Source organism: Taudactylus pleione, unplaced genomic scaffold, assembly GCF_031769625.1.
Source record: "Taudactylus pleione unplaced genomic scaffold, aTauple2 ptg000333l, whole genome shotgun sequence".
Lineage (NCBI taxonomy): Eukaryota > Metazoa > Chordata > Amphibia > Anura > Myobatrachidae > Taudactylus > Taudactylus pleione.
The window spans coordinates 6,107,340-6,132,393 of record NW_028284734.1 but is presented as its reverse complement, the minus strand read 5'-3'; the positions used below and the strand labels follow the sequence as shown (position 1 = coordinate 6,132,393).

The 25,054-nt window shown below is 45.0% G+C and overlaps 1 protein-coding gene across 1 annotated transcript in view; it reads right to left on the bottom strand.

Moving 5' to 3' along the window:
- The window catches only part of LOC148509002 (low-density lipoprotein receptor class A domain-containing protein 1-like), a 36,702-nt gene that overhangs the window by 2,375 nt on the left and 9,273 nt on the right, over nt 1-25,054 (bottom strand). Inside the window, exons 2-6 of the mRNA XM_088443758.1 lie at nt 16,514-16,587; nt 12,558-12,627; nt 10,346-10,465; nt 7,368-7,511; nt 5,435-5,557 (exon numbers count right to left, since the gene is read on the bottom strand). Coding sequence (XP_088299884.1) covers nt 5,435-5,557; nt 7,368-7,511; nt 10,346-10,465; nt 12,558-12,627; nt 16,514-16,546 — 490 coding nt within the window. The 5' untranslated portion in view covers nt 16,547-16,587. The remainder of the gene's footprint in view (nt 1-5,434; nt 5,558-7,367; nt 7,512-10,345; nt 10,466-12,557; nt 12,628-16,513; nt 16,588-25,054) is intronic.

Sequence of the window (25,054 nt, the reverse complement as noted above, 5' to 3'; positions counted from 1 at the left end):
CGCCCTAAACAAACACTTATGGCGCGTCCTGCAACAGCGGCGCCATTTGTAAGGGTTCTCCCCCTTATTGCTCCGCAGCAGTAATAGCCGGCAAGCACAGCGCTGAGTCATTTCACTGGAGCAGTGGACATCAGCTGAGGCTCTCCTCTCCTGCTTAGCAGGAGAGGTGTTCTTTTAAGAGTATGCAGCGCGGACCAGCGCCGGCAAGGGAGCGCGCTTCCCTCTTAAGGAGAGGGGACAGCTTACAATATAAACAACTCCCCCTTTTATTAAGAGGGTCCGTTGTGTAGCACAGCACTGACTCACTCCTGCTCGGGGAAGAAAAGGGTCCCGCCGCCGGCTGAGTCCGGGTCTCCTGCCCCTCCCCCCACAAGGGGGAGATGTGTATTGAAGCTCCGTTAACTGTAGGTCAGGTAAGTGACAGACGGCTGACTGCGCTATCACTTACGAAAAGCGCTGTAGCTCTCACTGTAGGTACAGCGCCAGTCGCACTGAGGCAGCCTGTATATATTTAACAGGGCAGCACAGACTGTATAATGGTTAGCATTGCCGCCTCACAGCACTGAGGTCATGGGTTTGTTTCCCACTATGGCCCTGTGTGGAGTTTGTATATTCTCCCTGTGCTTGTGTGTGTTTTATAACAGCGTAGCTGTTAGTCTGCTGAGGCGGTGCTTTAATGTATAAGCTCCGGCGCTAGCTACTTCGGGGCTCTTGTGTTTAAGCCGCTTCGGCGCCCTCCACAGCAGTATAGCTCATTGCCCTAACACCTGCTGCTCTGATGGATATGTCTAGCCTTTTGCTGCCCCTCCCTCAAACTTGCGCTTAGCAGGTGCACTATGACTCCGCTTTATGCGGTTCTGTTGAGGGGACAGCTTATGTTAGCCGGGACTCCTCCAGGCTAGCATGGACATTTTGCGCACACAGCGCGGTATAACTTTACCCTAGCGCAGTGTAAGAGTCATCTCTGTCACTTCTGCAGATCGCTCCCCGTGTCCCAGCGCCTACAATGTACGTGTTGTGTGTGTGTGTGTGTATGTAGATGTATATGTAATCCCATATAGGGATGTATGTATATATATATGTGTGTGTGTGTGTATGTATATGTATAGATATATAGATATATATATAGATATATATATAGATATAGATAGATATATATAGTGTATACCTTTTTTCTACTCTGCTAATCGGGTGGTCTATGGACAAGCCTTATTCCAGAGAGGTTAATTAGCACACTGTGCAAGGTTGACAATGTTCCAGTGCACGCTTTGGCAGCACATATACAAAAATATTGAAACGATATCTGTGGGTGAGGAGAACTCTCCATTGGGTTGGGTCTCAACCCAGCGTTGGCTGAGGGGGCAGGCCTTGGGTCAGGTCCTCCCGAATCATCCATTCTCAGGAACGAGAATCCCATATTGGGCTTACCATCCCTGTGGCCCAGCATTAGAGGCCGGGACGGCCACTTCTTTAGCTGTGTTAATAACAACAGCAGGCCTTTATCCCCTGTTTAGATTGGGGGATTGCGCTGTGGTTTTTCCCAAGGAACAGGTCTCCCTTTTAATATGTTGGGGAGGCTCTGTTAGAATACAGCTCACTTTTTGGGGACAGTAATCCCTTAAGTTTGTGGATTGTTACTCTTCTGCACACATATATAGCTCAACTGATTAAGGCGAGCACTCCAGTAACAGAAGGGTCCCAGGTTCGATACCAGTCTGGAACAGCACACTGATAAAATATCCTGCCCATTACACCGTAGCAGGCTGATGGCTACACGCAACACTTGAGCAGTCTCCCTGCGTTGAGGTAAGCCACATGTATTTATACTAAGCCCTGCTATAGAACATATACGTGTATTGCTCATGTTCTAATTTTAAATATCGCACCTACTAATCTATGTACTACTATGTAGGTATGCATATGTGGAGATATATATATCGCTTCTTATCCTTATAAGGCAGAGGTAGGATCTGTTATCAGTTTTATGTCTGGTACTTAGCTTATTTAAAAGAAGGATTCTGCAATTGCAGTCTGGACTCTCCTCATCCAGTAGTTGGTACAATAACTCCGCTTTACACCATCTCTCCCTAAGGATTTGTATGTGGATGTGTGTACGTACCTATATTTCCACGGATGGGAAGCCGCCTGCGATTACCAAAGCTGTCAGCTTATCTATGTGTATGTGTGTGTATATATATATATATATATATATATATTAAATGGTGGCTCTGTAGACTAGAGTCATGTTCTGCAGCTTACATAGTGATAGACATTGCTTATATTATGAACCCTATACATTACTGGGGCCTTCTTGTATATAAAGATATGTACTTCCATCCTTCTGGGGTTATAGTTCCTTCTTGTTAGTCCCTATCTATGGCGCCCCCCTTTAGGGTGATCTATGATTATTTTAACTTTGCACTTGGTAGCAAACTTATAAGACACTGAGAATGCAGGATATAGCAGGACATATATATAAATATAGCATGCTGATCTCCCGATGCCGGAGTCTGACAAGTTAACTTGCTATGTTGGCACTACTCTTTCTTTCAAAGAGATGGCCTTCTTATGCAACTATGTTTATCTATATGTACGGGTGTATATATACTGATATATTCCCATTACTTGTATGCATAATTTCTAATAATTGGCAAAACCTGGTTTTTAACCCTATTGGTTATCACTACAGATATGTCCCTTCCTTTCTTGGGATAACTAATGCACTCTGTCTATGTACAGGTACCCTTCTCAGTATAGATTCCGGTACTCCATATTATTGTCTTGTCACATATCTCAATAACATGAGTCTCTAAAGGGCCCCTAGGTACATTCTATCTGTACATAGAGAATCCAGGTTCTATTCTGTAATCAGGGATTCATTTGTTAAATTACATGAAGGCCTAGGGCCCCCGCCGATATAGGCAGGGTCAGGCCTGGATTTTATTAGATTGATGGGCGTAATACACACTTCTCCATTATAAGTGTTAATGTACTGATACTTAAACTAGTAGACCGTTTTGTGGTATAGGTATAATGTCTATATGGATACACATCCCTAATATAACAAGCTCAGGTATAGAGTCCTGTTGAACGACCTTCCTGCCTCCACTAACATTTTGCTAGTTTATACAGTGTTTTCTACTGCAACATCTCCAGACTGAAGTCCGTGCTGTAGAGCATTGGGTCTTAGCCCACTGAAGCTATTCCCTATACCTGACGGGGCAGGTTGCTGTGAGATGAAAGAGGTCAGTGACATTCTACATAGCGTCCAGAGGGCTTTTGGCCGCTCACAGGTAAGCGGGCTTACCCCACTAATGCTCAACCTGTCATTGCATAGCCGCTTTCTCCCTTATGCACCCTAGCTGCGGTCCTAGCAGCCATCTGCTTTTTTAATCAGTTGGCTCTACACTTTAGAGCTTCCCTGGTGCATAGTTTCAACATTGAGATTAGTGACACTCTTCTACTAGATCTGTTGGGATTATGGACTGAAGCGCTTTGAGGGTCTAGTGCACATCTTTACATTAAAGTGTGACAGTCAATATGTCCTACGCAGGGGGCCTGGTGGATTTCCTGTTCAGTCTCTGTGGATGTTTTCATCACATTGACGGGTACCTGACTGGTACCTTCAGGGTTGTCCTAGTGCTCTAGCCTTGTGGTATGGAATGCTTCCCTATATTGGTAGCTTCCTGCGTGGCTGTTGCATCCGTGCTCTATAACTACTAGGGTATCCTGGTTGTTCACCCTATGTTCAGGCCAGCGGTTGGTACTGCCTACGCACTTCCATCATGTTGGAAGTTGTCTGTTGTTTTGAAGTTTGTGGCTGTGATTTGCTTTTCGACTGCAGGTGTTCAGTCGCTGTTTTCTACTCTGTTTTCAGAATGGGTTGTTCTGCTGTCTGACCCTCTGACAGGTATTGTAATCTCAATCCTCTCAAGCTGCCTCGGCCTCATTCCCAGTGTGATCTCCACTCGTTGGAGTCTTCTATGGTCTCTCCCTTCCGCTGGTTTACAACTTTGTAGTTGTTGGACTTCCAGAATGGTTTATGGTGACTGTTCGGCCTTGTCTTTTACCTCTCTGCATACTCTGTTAGGAGTCTGTGGACAGGATCAGCTCTGTTTCTGTAGATTGGTATCGTTCTACTTGTATCTTTATGACTATGTCCAACAGTGCTGGTATTCTGCTATCTGCGACTGTTGCAGCTTTCTGTTTCTGAATCTGGTACGGTTTTCTCGAGTTTTGTTCTCGGGTTACTGCCCTTCTCATATGGATTCGGGTTGGAGTTCTCTGCTCCCAACAGTCCGGCTTGGTCTGTTTTCAGCTGAGCTTACAGCGTTAGGATGCTTCTCACCTGAGGGTGTTTTCTCGCTAGCCGCTTATTCCATTCTATTTATGCTGTAAGTTGTGGTATTTCTGTGTCTGTTCTGCAGGGAGTTCTGATTGTCTCCTGGCACACGACATTTGATCCTCAGCTCTTGCCTTTCCGTTGAACCTCTGGTTCTTGGCGGTCCCTGTTCGGTTGGCCAAAGGGTTGGCATGTTCTCAGCGCTTCCCACCCAGGAGGTTGGCTTTGGGACGTCCCCACTGTCTTGAACTCCAGTGTCCCCTAGTGGATGAAGGAGAAAACAGGATTTTGGTACTTACCGATAAATCCCTTTCTCCGATTCCACAGGGGACACTGGACGCCCGCCCAGCGCTGCATACCTGCCAGTTGTTTCGTTCCTTCTATGGTTGTGTGACTGCATGATTCCCTGCAGTGGTTTCCTCTGTTCTCCTTCAGTCGGTCTTGTTCCGTTCTGTGGTCTTCTCCTTCTCCTCGTTTTCCTGTTGTCCTCCGTCTCTTCTCGGGCTCAGTTCTTAAACTGGGGCTGATGGGGCATAGAGGGGGAGGAGCCAGTCACACTTCTAAATTATTTAAGGTGCCAGGCTCTACTCTACCACCGTCTATACCCCACTGTCTTGAACTCCAGTGTCCCCTGTGGAATCGGAGAAAGGGATTTATCGGTAAGTACCAAAATCCTGATTGGGATGAACTGTGCACTTCAATGGGAAAACATGCGCAAACCCATGTAATAAAAAAGTAAAACAAAATAAACACATAATTGAATACAGTCCAAATTTCCCTCGACACTCATGATTTATCCAAGTAATGAATGAAGCAGAAACAGAAAGGTTTGTGTAGTGGGTTGTCCTAATGTGGAAGCAGAATGAACTTTCATGTGATGTTCTTTTACTGTTCCTATATTATCAGGTTTATCAACCAACCCGCAAAACTAGGAGCAAAAAGATTTTAAGGGGGTGCTTCTAAAGGCCATCGAGTGGGTACGCATCATGACTGTTTAGTGGACAGGTGCCCAGTGAACATGATTGGGCAGAATTTCCAGTTGAACTATGAACCTTATTCTGTACAATGTCATATTTTGTACATAGACTATACCGGATTCATCAGAGCAGTCCCCACAGTCATTCCTGTTGTCGCATAGTTTGTCAGTGTATGTCCACAATCGGCTGTTTGCACACTTGTATACCAAGCCTTCTGGAAGGCTATTAGGTAAATTACCTGTTTTGATTAAAAACAAATAGTTATTAGTTACATTTCTAAATACAACTCAGGTAATTCAGTTTATCATGAACATCTATGTAGTAACACTTTTTTTTTAGTATTTGACCTCAGAGCTGCCTGAATAAATCTGGGGATGGACTTCATAAGGAGATAAAAGTGCAACAGGGAGATACTAGCGAGTTACAATTTAGATGGATCTCTAATCAAAAGAGCTCATTGCATGCCACCAACAGATGCTGGATTCAATGAAATCTGGAGGCTTTGACAGTCACTGCATTATTAAACTGAATTCACTATCATGTATTTGGAATCAGTCCAGGACTTTCCTAACCTTATGGCATGCCATAGATCATTATATGTCTGCAAGGGTCAATTTGCAGTTCCTGTTGAGCTTCCTCACCGTGGTTACCCTGTCCTAGAACAGCTCTGAGTTCCATGAGAGGTGCCGCCTTTCAGCAAGGGCGTGTGGCTGAGCGGGAACATCACGCTGAAGAGGGAGCACTTCACAATGGAGGAGTGGTGGCTGAAGTCTGGCTGCAGTTTCAGCGTAGGGATGGACATTGGAATCCGATGGTTATTAACTATCAATTGGGCGATTCAATGCCATGTTGAATAGGGCCGGGAGGGAGCTCCTGAAGCTATTCAATTTAAAGCGATATTTGGTCGGGCTAAAAGATTTCTTCTCGCACCCTCCTGGGATGCGAGGAGAAATCCAACAAAAGTGCCAGCTGCGCGGCTGTTTTCCGGCTTAGCGTGGCATAACAGCCGCACGCCCGGTACTTTAGTAAGATAATGCAGGTTCTCATGACTAAACACCCAATTTAAGTCGCGAGAACCGGCATTTTACGACTTAGTGCGCTGAATTGAATAGCTCCCAGGAGCTCCCTCCTGGGGCTATTCAACATTGCATTCAATTGAATCGCGGCCAATGTTTTTGTTCTGATGGTAGTGTTTTTACCATTTGATGGTAGCGGTCCGATGTTTCCCACCATCTAATGAAAATCATTCAACGGTGTTTTTATTTTTTTTTAATTACTGGTTCCTTCCTGGCTACTGTGTCTGCATCAGGACATCTTCATAGGTACGTTGGAGGCTGTCTCTCACTCTCTGCCTCAGATGTGACACTGTTCAGTCCCTGACTCCCTCCCTTTTCTAGGCTGCACAGGGCACATTGCTATCTCTGATTGGTTCTCTGAGACAGTAAGAGCCAATCAGAGCACAGCCCTCGGCCCTGCAGCAGCAGTCAGTCACTCACACAGCACAAGAGTTTTTTCTGTGACTTGCTTCATTCCAAGCCTCACTGTCTCAATTTCAACTGCTCTTGTTGTTTCAGCACCCTGGCCAGATCCTATAAAGTAGCTTGCTGCAAGATTTTTTCTGTGACTTGGTTCACTAAAATCGTGACTGTTCTGCTCCCTTTTGTCACAGATGAATGGTTCATATACCTAAACCTTCCTCAACCAATGTTGTATAGAAAAGTGAAAACCCCATCAAAATCCATCCAGTGGTTCAATAGATTTGCCTGAATGAACAGGTAGACCCTTAAACTGGGGGCTTTAGTTTATATACAGTACAGAGAGATGATTAGAAAATTAGTGACTACTTCATGTAATGTGCCCATAGCAAGGTTATCACTGCACTTATGGAGTAGTCATGTTCAGACTGGCCACAAGAAAGCATAACCGTTTTGTCAGTTGTGCTATGTGCCATGTTTTGTGCAACAGTGGTCCTTATAATAACTTGTAGGTCTTATGTGTCTACTGTGTTCAGGAAATATTTAAAAATGTTACAAATATTTAATACTAACCACAGTATCCTCTAGATTCATCCTCTCCGTTGCTACAGTCGACCTTCCCGTCACACAATGTTGATGCCCCAATGCATGTGGTTCGATCATCACAGAGGAAGCCGGATTTGCCTGATGGTGTTTTGCACTCACGTGTGTACAAGACTGAGGAAGGAGTAAAAACAGTATATTTATGTCAGTTCATAAATAGAATTAGTGAGCATTATGCAGCTGTATTAGTGGTTTATACCATGTAGTAGTGAAAAAAGATAGCTTACATTAGACCCCATTCCCACATGACCTACAGCTCACTATAACATAGGCCTGCAATTCTGGGTGTAATTACTACCAATGCAACCCATGTGAATGCTACGGTGCCATTCCTCATTATGGCTCTGGATCCAGGGAGGGAGCGTGGGCTGGCATTTTAATTTTTTTGTCTTAAACCCTAAGGAAATGAAGCCCTGTGTTGACCTGCCTAGAGCTGTTTGGCACTATAGCAGGGGGACCCCACGCTGCCAGTTTCCCTTCCACACTGCCAGCAGCCCTGGCTGGCATAGTCTAGTGCTGGTATTAACAATTTGATACCAGCACTAGCGCATTTTGTCCCCTCGATTTTGCCAGTACCAGACTAGGTTACCAGATCTGGTTTCCCTTTTTTTTGGTGGTGGGGCAGTTATTGTTTTTTTTTCTTTTGTTTTTATCAATGTTATTTGTTTTTTCCACTAAATACTGTACACATGTTATTGGGTCAGTCAATGGGGAGTACAGGCAGAAGCTGGGATGAAATTGGAAGACGTTATTTGCAGGATAAAGATAAACAGGTACAGCACTGCAAACGGTCACATGTATAAAAGATGTTGAATACACTCTGGTCCGTACTCTAATGTAGAGTATTTAGCTGACCTCCAGCTACTTAAGCTGGATGCCAGATAAGATATTAAAAGAACACAGAAACCAGACAGAAAAGAGGACAAGAATCACAGGTAATAGGGCTAATGTGGCACTGGTACCCATGATATGTCACATGTACAGGACTGAAGTAACTGGGGATACTGGCAACAGTTGTACTAAACTGCAGGTAATCGGGCTGAGGTAACTGAACCTTCTGCCAATGTTTGTTATAAATATGCTGTGCAGGTGACAGGACTGGAGTAGCAGAATGGGTTGTACAGGTAACGGGGCTGAAATAGCTGCATAAATTAGCATTGCTTGTACACAAAGAATAGATGGAGACAGTGATTCAAAAAGCAGAACGGTTATCAGTAAATAGCAAGTAGTCAAGACATATGCTGGGTAGTACTACACACTGGCCGATATATCGTTGTAATGTTGGTGGGTGTGTACCAGCTATATGTCTGTGAACAACGTCGTTCACAGACATATAGTGTAGGCTGTATCTAAGAAATCAGGAAACTCAGCAGCAGGTTTAAGGGATTGTGGTGCTAGCAACAACCAATCCAATTAGGTGCGAGTCGGCTTGTGCGAGCCGTTTTCACGGCAAACTCACACTGCAAAGGGCAGTTGCAATTCCAGACTTTTTTTTTTTCAGAGGAAAATCACGTCTTTTTTGTGCACACCACCCTGAGGGTGTGAGATAGTGGAAAAAAAATCTTTTTTTTTTTTTTTTTTAAGATAAAAATGTCGGGGCAAAGTGCAGAACCCCTTGGACAGCCTCTCTAATGACTAATTAGGTATTTCAAAATGTTCAATTAGCTTAACTGGCCCAATAATTACATGTCATTTTTGGGTGTTTTTTTTTTTTTTTAATTGCCTCAAATTACCCCCAAATAAACTTTATTGTTAGTTTAGGCACCCCAAATGTTATTACAGTATTTTTTTTTAAATGAAAAATAATTGTTTTTTTTTATAATTTTTTATTATATATTTTCTTTTAAGCTAAAGAGTCCTCAAATTAACACAAAATTACTTATTTTTCCTACTTTTTTGCATCTTTCGCTGAAGTCATTTGAGATTAAACGGAAAAAGTTTGCTTTTTATAATTTTTTCTAAGTTTAAAAAAAAAAAATGCATAAATGAGCCATTTGATACCATTTAAAAATCTCCAGTACTTTCCTTATGCCCACTAACAGCAGAATTGGTATGAAATACCGATGGAGGAGATGCCAGTTGTCAGTACACTGACAGCGGCATCCCGATGGTTCGAATCCCGACAGGGGAACGGTGAGTTCTGTTCCCCTGTCCTATTTACCCCCTAACCCTTCTTTTTTGTACCCTCATACTAACCCTCCCTACCCCGCACCCTAACCCGAACCCTTCCGGTAAGTGCCTAAACCTAACCCTACCCCTTAGTGCCTAACGCTAACCTCCCCCCTGGTGGTGCATGAGCCTAGCCCACCCCCTGTCTGGAGCCTAACCCCCCTGGGATGCCTAAACCTAACCCTCACCCCGTGGCTGACACTTACCTTGCCCCGTCTCCTTATGCTTGGGATGGCGGCTGCCAGGATTCTCATGTCGGTGTTCCGGCGCCGGTGTTCTTTCGGTGATCGGGATTCCGGCAGTTGGTATCCCGATTGTAGGGATATTAACCGCATCCCCTAACAGCTTTCTATATGATTCTGCTAAAAAAGTTGTCACTTTCTTGGGGTCCAGGATGACTTCCCCACTTGTCTTTTACATGTCCTTCTTCCAAGTCGCATGCATTGTTATTGTCCTACAACAGTGATTCCCAACCTCTGTCTCAAGGCACACTAACAGTCCTGGTTTTAGTGATATCCATGATTGTGCACAGATGGTTAAATCAAAATAACCGAGGGACTAATTAAGTCACTTGTGCTCAAGTATGGCTTGAGGACCGTGGTTAGGAACCCCTGTTCTACAATAACTAGAGAGATGTAGGTGGCATACCTTAGTAGTCTATGGATAATCACTGGGGCTGATCTTTGGTCAAAAGGGATTTACACATTTTAAATAAATCAACGATTTGTAACATAATGGTAACACTGTACTAGCTTGTTCAGATAAACAAGTAATCTTACATTGATTCTCTGGTATTCCATAGATGACTCCTAAAGAGATAAAGGCTGAGATGGCTCCCAATGTGAGGAGTGCTATACCAGTGATGCAGAAACATCTCCTTTTGAAGCAAGAATTGCAGTCTGTAAAAACAAAAAGATAAACACATCCTTTACATTTTGCAAGATAAACATTTAAATGTTTTCCACCATATAGGTAATTGGCTAGACCAGTGCTTCCCAAACTCATTCCTCAGAGCATGTTTTCCAGGTTTCCTCACAGAATCACAAGTGAAATAATTAGCTCCACCTGTGGATCTATTAAAATGTGGCAGCCAGTAATGAATACACCTGTGCACCAACTAGGAAAAATGGAAAACATGTGCTGTTAGTGCTCCCTGAGGAATGAGTTTGGGAAACACTGGGCAAGACCACTCCTAGAATACAGCTATCAGTTCTGGAGGCTATATCCCCTGGAGGATATAACAAATTAAGGATGTGCAAAGATGGTTTCCTAAAATAGTGCATGTTCTACATTGCATAAGCTGCCAGGAAGGATTGCAGAACCTGACTATGTACAGCTCGGAGCAGAGGAGGGAGGGGTGCAATTCTACAGAGGAACAGAAGTATTAGAATATGAGGACATACACTAAAAGAGTTACAGATTTAGGGGAAATTTGAGAACAAATTTGCCGAATGACAGATGGAGTAACCTTCTAACAGAAATAGTGGAAGCCAATATGCTGGAACAATTTGCTTCTGAAATATAGAATACTATCCTATCTGCACTAAAGAAAGAAATGCGGTCAAACCTCCGAAAATGCAGATTTTGGGGGTCTGACCACATTTCTCATATGCATCTAGCCCCGGAATGCTTGGCTGGCGTTACCCTATAGAATCCTATGGGCTTCTCTTCGTAGAGTGCTGAGAGAGGGATCCAATCGGATCCTTCCCAGCACCCCCACCCCGCAAGTGCAGAATGACAGAGGAACTTCTGGGTCATAGACCAGGAAGTCCCCCACACGCAAAGGACAGCTCTTACCGAGAGAGCTGTCCTTTGCGTTTTTCTTCATGCATACTGGCGTAATTAACGCCAGCAAGCATGTGAAGAGTGGTGGGATGCATTGCATCTTGAATGCAATGTGTTATGCATCCCACCCTTGGAGAGAGATAAAGGACCAACCAATCAGCTCCCAATTGTCATTTTACAGACTTTTGAAAAATTACAGGAGCTGATTGGTTGGTACTTTATCTCTCTTTACTTCATCTCTCGCCAAGGCTTAGTACATCTACCCCTAACAAGATGACACCAAAACACAAATATTAAATACCAGTAAAGTGACCTGGCATATGCCACAATCTGCCTGCTGCTCCTCCCCATCCTGCCCCCTCTGTCCACACCCTTCTTCATCCCACTCTCTGTTCACTGCTCTATCCTGCTCTACCTCCACACTCTCCTGTTCCTCCCCCCTGTTCCATTCTGCCTAAGGTATATCCCAGGGATGCAGTCAGGAAGCTGACGGTCGCAATGCCGACTGCCGGCTTCCCGACTGTCAAATCCCTGGAAGGTACTAATGACAGGCGTCGAAATCCCGACGTCTGTCATTAGACCTATGCTGGGAGCCCGATACCCGGCATACAAAACGAAGGAGGTAAGCCGGGCGCCGGATGCGGACAGCCACGGGGGGTGGGGTTAGGCACACCCCGGGAGGGTTAGGTCTAGGCTAGGGGAAGGGGGGGTTAGAGTTAGGCACCCCCGGGGGAGGTTAAGGTTAGGTTTAGGCACTTAGAGGGGGGTTAGGCACTAGGGAGGGAGGTTAGGGTTTGGCACCCCTAAGGGGGGTTTGGGTTAGGGGGGAGAACAGGGTTAGTTATACTTACCTTTTTAGCTGTTGGGATCTTCACCCCTGCCGGGCTTCCATGCGGCCAGCGGTATTACATACTGATTCCATATCCCATTTGCTCTAGCAGTGGAAGCCATTGGAGGGACAGTGGTTCGTTCCCTGGCTCCCACTGTGCATGCATGTAGGAGACTGACAGGCCTTAGAGGATTACTATACGTATAGATAAGATATTGTTGATGCTGCCCACACACATTGGTGATTAGATAGGTATGCAGTTTCACCACACAATATAGGATACCTCTCTCACATCAGTCATTTGGCAGTCAGACAGAAAGACCAGCTCATTAGGTACAAGCAATGTATCAATGAAAAACGTGGCTCCAATTTCTCACCTCTTTCATTCTGAAATGCCACAGATCTTCTGGATTCCCATTCTGTTGAAACTGAGAAAGCATCGTAATCCTATTTTTACAGAGATAAAGTACAAAATGTCACGTTGTTAATTTATTGTCAAGTTCTATCATTTATATTCTTCAAAGATACAAAATTGTGCACTATTTTCATTAAATTATATAGAGATTTAACAGACATTTCTGACAATGGAGATGTACTTATATAGCACCAGTAACGTATATTGCATTGCACTTTACAGTTGGGAACAAGAATGGGTAATAACAGACTGACAAGAGATAAGAGGGCCCTGTTCGCAAGCTTACAATCTACAGGATATGTATATTATATTTTGACTACTGGACTTTATTGTCCATCTACTGTATATACCTCCAGTCTCACATGTTTGTGAATTCCACCCAAAAAATTATTTAAAGTATTTATCGTCCATCAATTTATAAATTGATTCAATTACATAGAGGAAGTTTTGCTGCAGACTGTGACCTATAGAAGATAGTCATTATATTATTTTACCTCTGTTTCCATGAAAATAAAACTGATCTCATAAATATATTTGCAAACAAATATACCAGTGATATAATTTTGTGAAAGAACCTGAAGATGTATCATCAATATTACCTTTGGTAATCTGGGTACACAGTCAGGGCCGGTTCTAGACATTGCGGAGCTCAGGGCGAAAGTTCCCAGTGGCGCTCCACCCCCCCTCCCCCCCCCCCCCGGAAAAAAAAAAAAAAAGTTAGATGGCATTCCTGTGTGTGCGTGCTTCCGGAAAGGGGGCGTGTCCGTGCAAAACACCCCCAATTCATCACATTGTGGGGCATGCCCAGCACTTACGAAGGTGCTGGGCTTCCCCCAAGCTCTCCCCTCGTGGCGAATAATTGCCATGTGCAGTAATGCTCCTTACACAGTATGACACACGAAGTAATGCCCTGTATAACCCATTATGCCACATGCAGTAATGCCCTTTATAACACATTATGCCACATGCAGTAATGCCCTTTATAACACATTATGCCACATGCAGTAATGCCCTGTATAATACATTATGCCACACACAGTAATTCCCTGTATAATACATTGTGCCACACACAGTAATTCCCTTTATAATACCTTATTCATGTTATGACACACAGTGGTGCCCCTTTTACACAATGCCCAAATTAGTGCCCCTTATACACAAGGCCCACAGTAGTAGTGCCCCTAATACAATGCCCACAGCAGTGGTGCCCCTTACACAATGGCCCAACAAATGGTACCCCCCATACAGTGCCCTCATTAGTAGTTCCCGCAGTGGTAATGTCCCCATTGGTAATGCCCACAGTGTTAAGACCCCCAGTAGTAGTGCCCCCATTGGTAATGTCCCCTATAGTAGTGCCCCCATTGGTAATGCCTCCAATAGTAGTGCCCACAGTAGTAATGCCTCTACAATAGTGCCCACAGTTGTAATGCCCACATTCGTAGTGCCCCCAGTAGTAATGCCCCCTATAGTAGTGCACACAGTAGTAATGCCTCTATAATAGTGCCCACAGTTGTAATGCCTCTATAATAGTGCCCACAGTTGTAATTCCCACATTTGTAGTGCCCCCAGTAATGCCCCCTATAGTAGTGCCCACAGTGAGAATGGCCCCTATAGTAGTGCCCAAAGTAGTAATGCCCACAGTTGTAATGCCCCCATTAGTAGTGCCTCCAGTAGTAATGCCCCCTATATTAATGCCCACATTTGTAGTGGCCACTGGTGTAATGTCCCCCTATAGTCGTGCCCCCCTATAGCCATGCCCCCAGTAGTAATGCCCCCTATAGCCATGCCCCCAGTGCTGGTGCTTCTGAAAAAAAAAGAACAATTAAAAAACAAACACAATACTTACCTTAAGCCCCGCTCCTCCGTCCGCTGCCATCCGGTCTGACCGCGGCTCCACCACGGATCTATGGGAGGGACGTCACGACGTCCCTCCCATAGTGCTCGAAGCCGGAGCTCAGGAGTGAGCTCCGTCTTTCGGCTGCCACTGCAGGGAGGGAGCCGGGTGCCCGCTGATAACAAATATCAGCGGGCACCCGGCAAATGAATCCTCCCTGTGGCGGCTAGCGAGGGGGGACCGGCGTGTTTTTTTTTTCTGGGATTTTTTTTCTCTTCCTCCTGGGGACTCAGTGGTGCCCTTTAGGGGCCGGCGCTCCGGGCGACAGCCCTGTTAGCTTGCCCCTAGAACCGCCACTGTACACAGTTGAGCACCCAGCGGCCGAATGGCCATCCCGCCGACTGACCGGTTGATTTGGTAAGTTATACACACTTACCAATCGGCTGCTCAATATGACTGGTCAGACATCACAACTGGGCAGGCATTTAAATTTCCCCATCCAGATTTGATGTCAGTGTCGGTGGATCCTGTGGCCAGTTTATGGGCAGTCGATGAATCGCCCACATGCAAAGCCAGACGTACCAATATATCTGGATGATATATTGGCATCGGCCCTGCACGGAATCCTCTGCAAGGCCGACCTAATACTGTATGTCTGTGAAGTAAGTTGCCCATAGACATACTGGGTGTATACACCCGCTGATGCACTAGCCATATATTGTTCATCGTCTGATCGAACAATATATTGACACGTGTGTACCCAGCTTTACTCTGTCCCTAGCAGATATATAAATTATATATATATATAAATTATATATATATATATATATATATATATATATAGCCAGCAATTACCGGCACTCACTAGTCCATATGATTAAAGATGCCCAGGTATCCTGAACCAAATGAGGTGTCAATCAACCCCATACAAATACCTCAAAGAAGGGGAACAGCACTCCAGGTCTTTAATTGCAAACGAATACTGTTTTAAGAATTTCTAAAAAAGTTCCATGTGAACACTTCGGTGCTCGTCACCTTTATCAAGACATAGAGCAATGATAACAAAAACAGGTAGGTAATTGTTTTTGTTATCCTTGCTGTACGTTTTGATAAAGGTGCTGACGAGCACTGAAACGTCGACATGGAACTTTTTTAGAAATTCTGGCCCCTGGCTGTGGCATTACACCCCCGCTAGTTAGATCCCGGTGCTGGTTATGGAAAATACAGGGGACCCTTACTCCTTTTGTACCCTGTATTTCCAAAACTAGGACCAGCTTGCTGAGCCCAGTGCTGGTAGTGCTAAATACAGGGGACCCTACGTCTTTTGTCCACCGTATTTTCACAACCAGGACTGGCTCTGTAAAGTCCAGGGCTGGTTGGTCTTTTAGGGGGGGACTACATGTCATTTTTTATTTTATTTTACACTTTACAAGCTTTTTACACAGATACATGCATGGATCTCACTGATTTGTGCATGCATCTGTGTCTGAAGCAGGTATCGGAGGGCAGTGGGAATGCCTGTCAAGTGATGGCCACATTGTGCAGGTCTGAACAACAGAGGGGAATCGTTAACGAAATTAACAGATCTTCCTGCATGTACAAAAGATCTAAAAATGCGACCAACGACCGGCGGGAACGCGCATCGTGACAGAATGTACACACTGGACGATATGAACGATTTGTCGTTCCGATATGTCAGAATCAGTTAAATCGTTCACGATATCGTCTACTGTGCAGGAGCCTTTACTGCCATTATACAGACTAAAAGATCCACTGTATCTTTCTCCAAGACTTGATACATCTCCCCCTATGAAACAAAACATGAGTTTCATCATTAGATCTATTATTACTATCAGCATCATAAGATCTACCCATTTGATAGAAAACACCAAATTAAGACTTTTGCTGGAAGAAAATAAATACTTTATAATTTATTCCCTACATTTTGCTGTCTTCAAAAGCCTCCCCCAATTTTTAGTCCTTGACTGATTTCCTCACATTCAGAAACCAAACAACTTTCACATGTATCATTTCTAACTTCATCTGTACAACTCAGAGAATCTGATAATAAATGTATATCTCACCTGGTATGCTGGGTACACCTTATTTGATGCCATTACATTGCTGGTTCCAAGATGACAGTCAGGTAGAGCAGTTGCTGAAAATACACAAATTATTATGTTTATAGTTATGTATTCTCAGTAGGTCAACAAGATTTTTGTTTATATATATATATATATATATATATATATATATATATATATATATATGACTAAACAAAGCCACAATGGAAAAATAAACAGTACAAATAACATTTCTGACTTGGAGATATTATATTCATTGGAAAAGCTATTGTGAAATAGTGGTCAGGTAAGCTTGTATCAAATTCACAAGAAGTGCTTTATAGTGGCACCAATTAATTATGTTTAGCTTTTCTTATAGCTGACATCTACATGGAAATAAAAACTATTCCACAAGTATGAGCATATGCAAGGCAATGTATGCATAATGATATGTTCACAAAATCACAGTGAGTGCTGTTTATTCAACTAATATTAGTTGAGTGCAAAAGTAATAAACCTTTTCTCTAACTCACAGGTTCTCAAACTTGGGGGGTCATTCAGACCCGCTTGTGAGCGTCAGTACGCTCGCAAGCGGGTTGATGTTCCCCACTGCGCATGTGCACGACGGAGGGAGCTCCGTCGTGCGCATGCGCGAGACCCGGGGAGCGACGGGCTCTCCATCGCTCCGGGTCTCGCACCAAAGGGGGCGTGCTGTCGATGTTAATTGATAGCACGCCCCCTTTGGTGGGCGTGCCAGGGGCGTGCCTGCCAGACAGAGGCGTTCCCATGGGAACGCCTACCGTCTCAAGCCGGCCCCACTGACATCACTAGTGATGTCAGTGGGAGTGATTTTGGCTCTGATAGAGCCAAAATCACTCCAGGGCTTGTGGCAGGGAGACCCTACCGCAGGGTCTCGTCGCAAGCCCGATGGTCGCAATGGTCAAGACCATCGCGACCATCTTTTTGGCCGCTCGCATATGCTGTGGGTGGTCACACACAGCTATACGAGCGGCCAGGAGGCCGCTCCATTTTCATGGAGGAGGGCCCTGATTCAGAGCGAGCGCTCTGGTCAGAGCGTTCAGCGCTGAATCAGGCCCTTGGTCCTCAGGATCCCAAACAGTGCATGTTTTCCAGGTCTCATCACAGAATAACAAGTGAAATAATTAGCTACACCAGTGGATCTTTTAAAATGTGTCAGATAGTAATGACTACACCTGTGCACCTGCTGGGTGACCTGGGAAATGTGACCTGTGTGGCAGTGGCGTCACAAGGGGGGTGCAGTGGGTGCAGGCCGCACCAGGTGTCACCCTCCAAGGGGATGACACCAAAATCCGAATTGTCCCCGCACCCCCACCCACCGCCACACACACTACTCCCCCTCTCCCTCCATTTGCCGGGTGCCAGCTGCGATTGTATTACCAGCGGGAGCCTGGCTCCTTCCCCGCATCCGGAGCCCGGGAGGCTGGAGCTCAATCCTGAGCTCCGGCTTCCAGCTACCACAGTGGCACTATGGGAGAGACATCATGGTGTCTCTCCCATAGTTCCGAGGTGCACGCGGCCAGTTGGACAGCAGCTGTCGGATGCAGGAGTGGGGCTTAAGGTAATTATGCTGGGTGTTTTTTGTGTAAGAGGCACTGGGCGCATTACTATTGGGGGCATTTCTACTACTGAAGGCATTACCACAGGTGGACTACTACTGGGGGCAATACTATAGGGGGCATTACCACTACCACTGGGGGCACTAATATAGGGGGCATTACTACCACTGGAGGCATTACTAGGGGACACTACAACTGGGGGCACTACTGTGGGGCCATTACTACTGTAAGGGGCATTACCACTGATGGATTACTACTGGGGGCAATAATATAGGGGGCATTACTTCTCGTGGTAATACTTAAGGGGGCATTACCACTACCACTGGGGGCACTATTAGGAGGCATTGCTAATGGGGGCACTACTACAGGGAGCATTACTTTTTATGGCACTACTGCAGGGGGCATTACTACTGAAGGCATAGGGGCACTACTAATGGGGGCATTACTACTGGGGGCATTTCTACTGAGGGCATTACTACTGGTGTCAATACTATAGGGGCACTACTATATGGGGCAATACTTCTGGGGACAATACTATAGGGGGCATTACCACTACCACTGGGGACATAGCATAGGGGGCACTGTATAAGGGGCACCACTAATGTGGGCACCACTACTGGGAGCATTGTGAAAGTGTGTCTGCTGAACTGGTATTGGGGGACAGTTCGCGGAGCTGCGCATCAATTTTTTTTTTTGGTGGAGGGGGGGGAGGTTTGTCACCATGAGTTACAGCACCAGGTGACACCAACCCTAGTGACGCCTCTGCTGTGTGGGGACCTGAGGACCGAGTTTGAGAACCACTGCTCTAACTGACGGGGTGGAAATTGCACTTTTCTGACCACGTCATTGCAGGAAACTTTTGATTGCTGTATATATGTTTCTGAATTGGGGATTTTCAGGGGGTGTAGCATCCTGAAAAGGGATGTCAGGATTTCCACATTCAGAATGTTGTAATTCATTATGTCAACATCAATGTCGACATATTCAGAATGTCAACATGATGACTATTTTGCATTGTTTTTATTGCATTTTTATTGTTTTATATATGTTTCTGTAGTGTAATATGTGTTGTTAATGTGATACATGTTTATTAAAAAATTTAAATATATTAAGAGAAGCCTTGGTCAAGAATTAAACATTTCCAGTCAAGCGATACTATAAATGTAATATATAGACACACTGACAGCGCAGTCCTATCCTTGATTTGTTTTTAGAGTGTGAGTCATATTATTGACTTTTTAGCCTAAACCTCACCCTAATTGCAGCCTAACCCTCACCCTAGCCCCAAGTGAAGCCTAAACCTAATTTCAGGAGTCGACATTCATAATGTTGACCTTTTGAACATGTTGACATTATGTCGGTGTTGACATTCTGAACATGTTGACATATTCAATGTCAATATTCTGAACATGTCAACATTAAGACCATGTCGACATTATGATGTAGCCATTCTGAATGTTGACATCCTGACTGCATCTCGTTTCAGGCTAATGCAGAATTGAATGCAAGGCTGTGGGCCTGAGTCATAGGTGGTCGCAGTTGCAGCCACAGTTGCGATTCTTTGCGGAGTCGCGGTGGCGATAATATGCAAATGCTAGTTTCAGACTTCTCCTTGTGTACTAGCGTGCGACAAACTGTGCAAGCCCTAAGATACCCACTTCAATGTCCGTAGACAGTATAACTCCACTGGTCAGGGACATGAGGTGAGGTCTATGGATGGGGGAGGCACTGGCTAATATCACAGCACAATTTACACACACATATGAACCTGCCCCACTTGCACAGATCTCCCCCCCAATACAGATTCTCCATAGCACAGATCCCCCTCACACAAATCTCCCACTAGCACAGATCCCCCCTAGCACAAAAGATTTATACACTCACACACACCTCCCCTTGCAGCGGACCCTCCTCAACTTTTTTTCCTTTGTGTATTTCCTCTGTCTGCATATTCCAACTTCCTTCCCTCCCATGCCTGAGTACTTCCTGGACTGGTCCCCTGATCATCAGAGGTTTCCATTAGAGCTCAAGGCATGCCCCCTCACAGTGAGGCATGCCCCCTCCATTAACTCTTTTTCTCTGTGTTTTATTGGCTGCTTTGTGGCCCAGCCCCCAGCTCCAGGCAGTGTCTGAGATATAAAGGTGAGACTGAGCTCTTACTGCCTCACCCATACCCTCCAACATTTCTCATACAGAATCCGGTACAGGGGCGTGACAAAGGATAAAGGGGGCGTGACAAAGGATAAAGGGGGCGTGACAAAGGATAAAGGGGGCATGTCCACGGGTAGTGTACCTGGGGTCCGGAGGTACAGCGGCGCTGGAGTGATTATGGCAGCATCGGTACAGACTGCAATTGCATTGCAGAGAGCCATGGGGGGAGATGCAGAACCGCCTATCACTCAGCAGCGCTGCGGGAGTCCTGTGTCCCAGCAGCGCTGCTAAAAGAATCAGGAACTCGGTACAAACGGTACAGCCCCTGTTTGCCGGTACAGACCATTAAGAAACGGTACTGTACCGGCTAAAACGGTAGAGTTGGAGGGTATGGCCTCACCTCTTATAAATATCTTCTTTACATTATTCTAATAATTTTTATAGTCAAAACTCTGCAGTCTGACAAGGAGTATGACTGGAGAGACTCTGCCTCTTCTGCCTCCCCTGACTGCACGTCCCTGCCACCAGTGGTTCTCAACCATCGGCGCACCATCGACACTGGCGCAGTGTCTCCTTCTGAACCCCAGCTAAACATGACCTCTGTGGCTGCAATTCTGTGTAAGTGAAATGCAGCAGTGTTCACTGACAAGTCTGTGATACTCCCATGACATGGCCTTTTTTCATCCACTTTAGGCCACCTTCCAGACTCCATCTATGGTTTTGCCTCGCCAGTTCTAATGGCAGTACCTCCATGCGCGACAGCAGACTCTGCGTATACTCAGGGAAATGTGTTGTCTGGGTTTTTAGGACTTTTCGCGCATGAGCAGTAGCAAATAATTGCTGAACTGTGCAAACACCGGCATTGCCTTCACCCCTGCATCAGGCCCTGTATGTGTACTTTGAGGTTTCACACTATGCTTGCTCTAGAACCAAGCCTAAAGGCACCTCAGAGTGGTGCTCCTCTTAGGTGGTACTGACCTGTAATGGGGCGTTCTCATGTAGGATGTCCAGCGTGAGTGTGTCGGTGCAGTTGTGGCTATGCAGGGTTGTGCCTATGCCTCAATATGGCTGTTTCCAGACGTACCTTTGCAGTAAGGATAGGGCTGGTGCAAGTGTGCACTGATAATAATGACCGATATACAACCAAGCGTCTGGACAAGGGCAGTCCGGCTGCAAGGATGCATACAATATCTGTATATGGGCTAAAATACGCATTTAGCGATTTCTGAATGCAAAGCTGGATTTGCACTTCTCCACACTCTCCTTTATGTTCCTTTTATATTTTGTGATTGTATATATTTGTATATAGTATTGTATTTATATATTTTATTCTATAGCCCACCTCAAAATAACAGTAACCTAGTTTGCATTTTTCTCCATTATGACACATTAATCAGTGTAATAAGAGGAATATTTTGTGCAATTATTATTATTATTATTAATAATAACGTATTATAGACTTGTAAGATGCCACACTGCTCCACAGCACCAGACAGTGGAACTACATAAAACAGGAACATACAAAGTAGAGAAAATAAAGACAGACATGGAAGCAAAGGGTAGGGAGGGCCCTGCTTATGAGACAGCTGATGTTATAATTGTCAGAGGGCTGAAAACACTTCTTACTTAAACCTATAAGTAACAGCTATTTGTTCATACACAGCAAAGAGATTAATAGGCCATTTATAGTAACTTCCCACGCCTGCATAGTCCTAGCATTTGATGATTTCTTTCTAGTGGGGCAGTACTGTACCTAATACTGTATGTGTGAATTAATGCCAGTAGAGAGCTGTAACCTATGGGCAATCTGTACTGCCATCACAGCTGGTATGGTATAAAAAATAGGGACATTTCCAAGGACAAATTGTGTAACTGTTATGTATTCATCCATGGAAGGGAGCACTAATGGATTGAACTCAACCATACGTACTGGAGTAAACAAACACATTTATTCATTGTTATTATTATTACTCAATGACCAGTGCAACAGACATACAGTATCGAGATGCCAACCTGTCCGGCAAGGTATTAAGTCTTAAGATTAGATTACTGAATAATATTGCTCTAATGCCTCCATACAACCCATGAATAGAATGTGCTTTACCTTTCATTATTAATGTAATTGCAGTGCAAGTAAAGTCCTTGTGAAAATAAGTTTTTGTGAAGCATAGAAGCAGAACAAGATGGCATAATGTAAACAGGATGGGAAGCAATCATTTACCAAGGTATATCACGTGAAAATAATAAAGGAAAATGAAAGTTTTAACAGGGCAAGAAAAAAAAAATAATAAAAAAAATGTAATAACCTAAAATATTTGTATTAATGATTTGATAATTAATTGAATAGCAATTTGAATCAATTTGTTTTTCAATCCATTAGACATCGAAGAGAATAATTGCATATACAGCACAGTGTAAGTGCAATGTGTTATAAATTACACCAAGTCATGTCTCTTTATATGCCTTTAAATATTAGTTTATTATACAATTAGTTTATTTGCTAACTTATACCTCTTTTCCGCCAAAAACCCGGGTCCGACCTGGGTTTTGAGACATGGTTCCAACCCAGGTCAGACACCGTTTACACAGCACCATCAATCTGGATTATTTTCAGGTCAGCCCCGTTCACACTAAACCTGGCTCTGCCCTGCTAAACTTGTGAGGTTATAAAAAGTGGGAGGTGACTGCTCCACATTTACCAATCAGCTCATTTTAGGCATGACCCAGGTCGGATAACCCGGGTTGCGCCGTTTGCACTGCACCATTACCCAGGTCCATCCTGGGTCCGACCCTAGTAGCTACCTGGGTTTCATTTCCGGGTCACTTGACCCAGGTTATTTTTCAGGGACCCTTTTACACTGAGCTGCGACCTGGGTAGACCCAGCTCTTGTGTAAAAAGGGTATGACTGTTGCTGAGGTTATCCATATCAATGTTAGGGATAATATCATTTGGAATTGGATAATCAGAAATATTAAAGCATACACATGATAAGTGTAGGATAAATTATCTGGAATAATCGGGATAAGGTATTGTTCCACACTGTCCTTAGCATTCCTCTTAATGAAACAGCTTAGCAGTGCTCCTCGCAGTGACCATAGAAACTCTCAATGATTATGTCTGTACATATGATGTTATTACCGGAAACAGTCATTAAATACTTTCTCCTATGTGGCTTTTATAACTTTCTTTATAATGGGTTCATGGGTGACTGATGTGATCAGGGCCGGCCCTAGCCCAAATTTTTAGGTAAGTGAGTAAATTTTTTGGCGCCCCCCCTATGCAGTGCCCCTTTTACAGTGCCCCCAGTAGTGGTGCCCCCCCTTGTAGTGCCCCTAGTAGTAGTAGTCCCCCCCTCTTGTAGTTCCCCCAGTAGTAATCCCCCCCTTGTAGTGCCCCCAGTAATGTTTCTCCCTCCCTGTAGTGCCCCAGTAGTATTCCCTCCCTGTAGTTGTCCCAGTAGTAGTGCCCCCCCGAGTAATGTCCCCAGTAGTGGTGCCCAGGTGCCCCCAGTAGTGGTGTCTCCCCCCGCAGAAGTGCCCCCAGAGTAATGTATCCAGGCTGCCTGCACATAAAAAAAAAAAACAGTAACACTTACCTTCAGCCCCGCTCCGGCGTCCGCTCCGCTGCTCCTCCCCCCCTGCAGTGCCCCCAGTAGTATTCCCCCCCTGTAGTGCCCCCATTAGTATTCCCCCTGTAGTTGCCCCAGTAGTAATCCCCCCGTTGTGCCCCCAGTAGTATTCCCCCCCTTGTAGTGCCCCCAGTAGTATTCCCCCCCTGTAGTGCCCCCCCTGTAGTGCTCCCAGTAGTATTCCCCCCCCTTGTAGTGCCCCAGTAGTATTCCCCCTGTAGTTGCCCCAGTAGTAATCCCCCCTGTAGTTCCCCCAGTAGTATTCCCCCCCTTTGTAGTGCCCCCAGTAGTAGCTCCCCCTGTAGTGCTCCCAGTAGTAATGACGTCACTCCCATTACCCACTGCGGGAGCCGGAAGATGTCCGGCTCTGGCAGTGGGAGCAGCAGCCGATGAGTCTGTCAGACTCTCATCAGCTGCTAAAGCAAACACACAGCTGCCGGCGCCGACGGCTGTGTGTTTGTGCTGTGTAGCGCTGACCGGACTCCATCCGGTCAACGCTACACACGCGGTGCAGCTGTGTCACAGAGACACAGTCTGCACCGCGGCCCGCATGGTACGCAGCTGAGGCGCCCTTCACTATGCGGCGCCTTACGCAGCTGCGTACCATGCGTAACGGGAGAACCGGCCCTGGATGTGATGCCAGTAGAGATACAAGGCCAGTACTCCATCACAGCGCCATGGTAGGACAGGCTGCTCATCTCCACTGTAATAGATAACAATGAAATCGTGGCACTGAATAAATAAATAAAGTAAATATCTGATAAAATAAAGATGATAATCGATTTATTACAATAGTTGTCCCGTCACCTGCCCTCCTGGCCAATTGACAAGCAGAACCACAACAGTATCACCAGATATTTGTTTATTCAGTGCCACAATTACATTATGTATTTGTACATGTGAAAGCTCATATTTATGGCAGAGTTACCTATTCTTAAAGATTCATGATATTTCTATTACCTTTCCCACCCCATTAGGTGAATAATAATACTAAGTAGTTGGCAGTGGCGCAACTAGGGTATATTGAGCCTAGGGCAAATTTCAAAATGGACACCCCCCTCCTATGTGCGCGCCAAAAATGGGCGTGGTCACAAGGGGCATGGCCACTTAAAAATGGGGTGTGCCAACATGACACACACCTCTCTCATCACTCTGAACATTCCTTTCCATTCCATATGCACCTT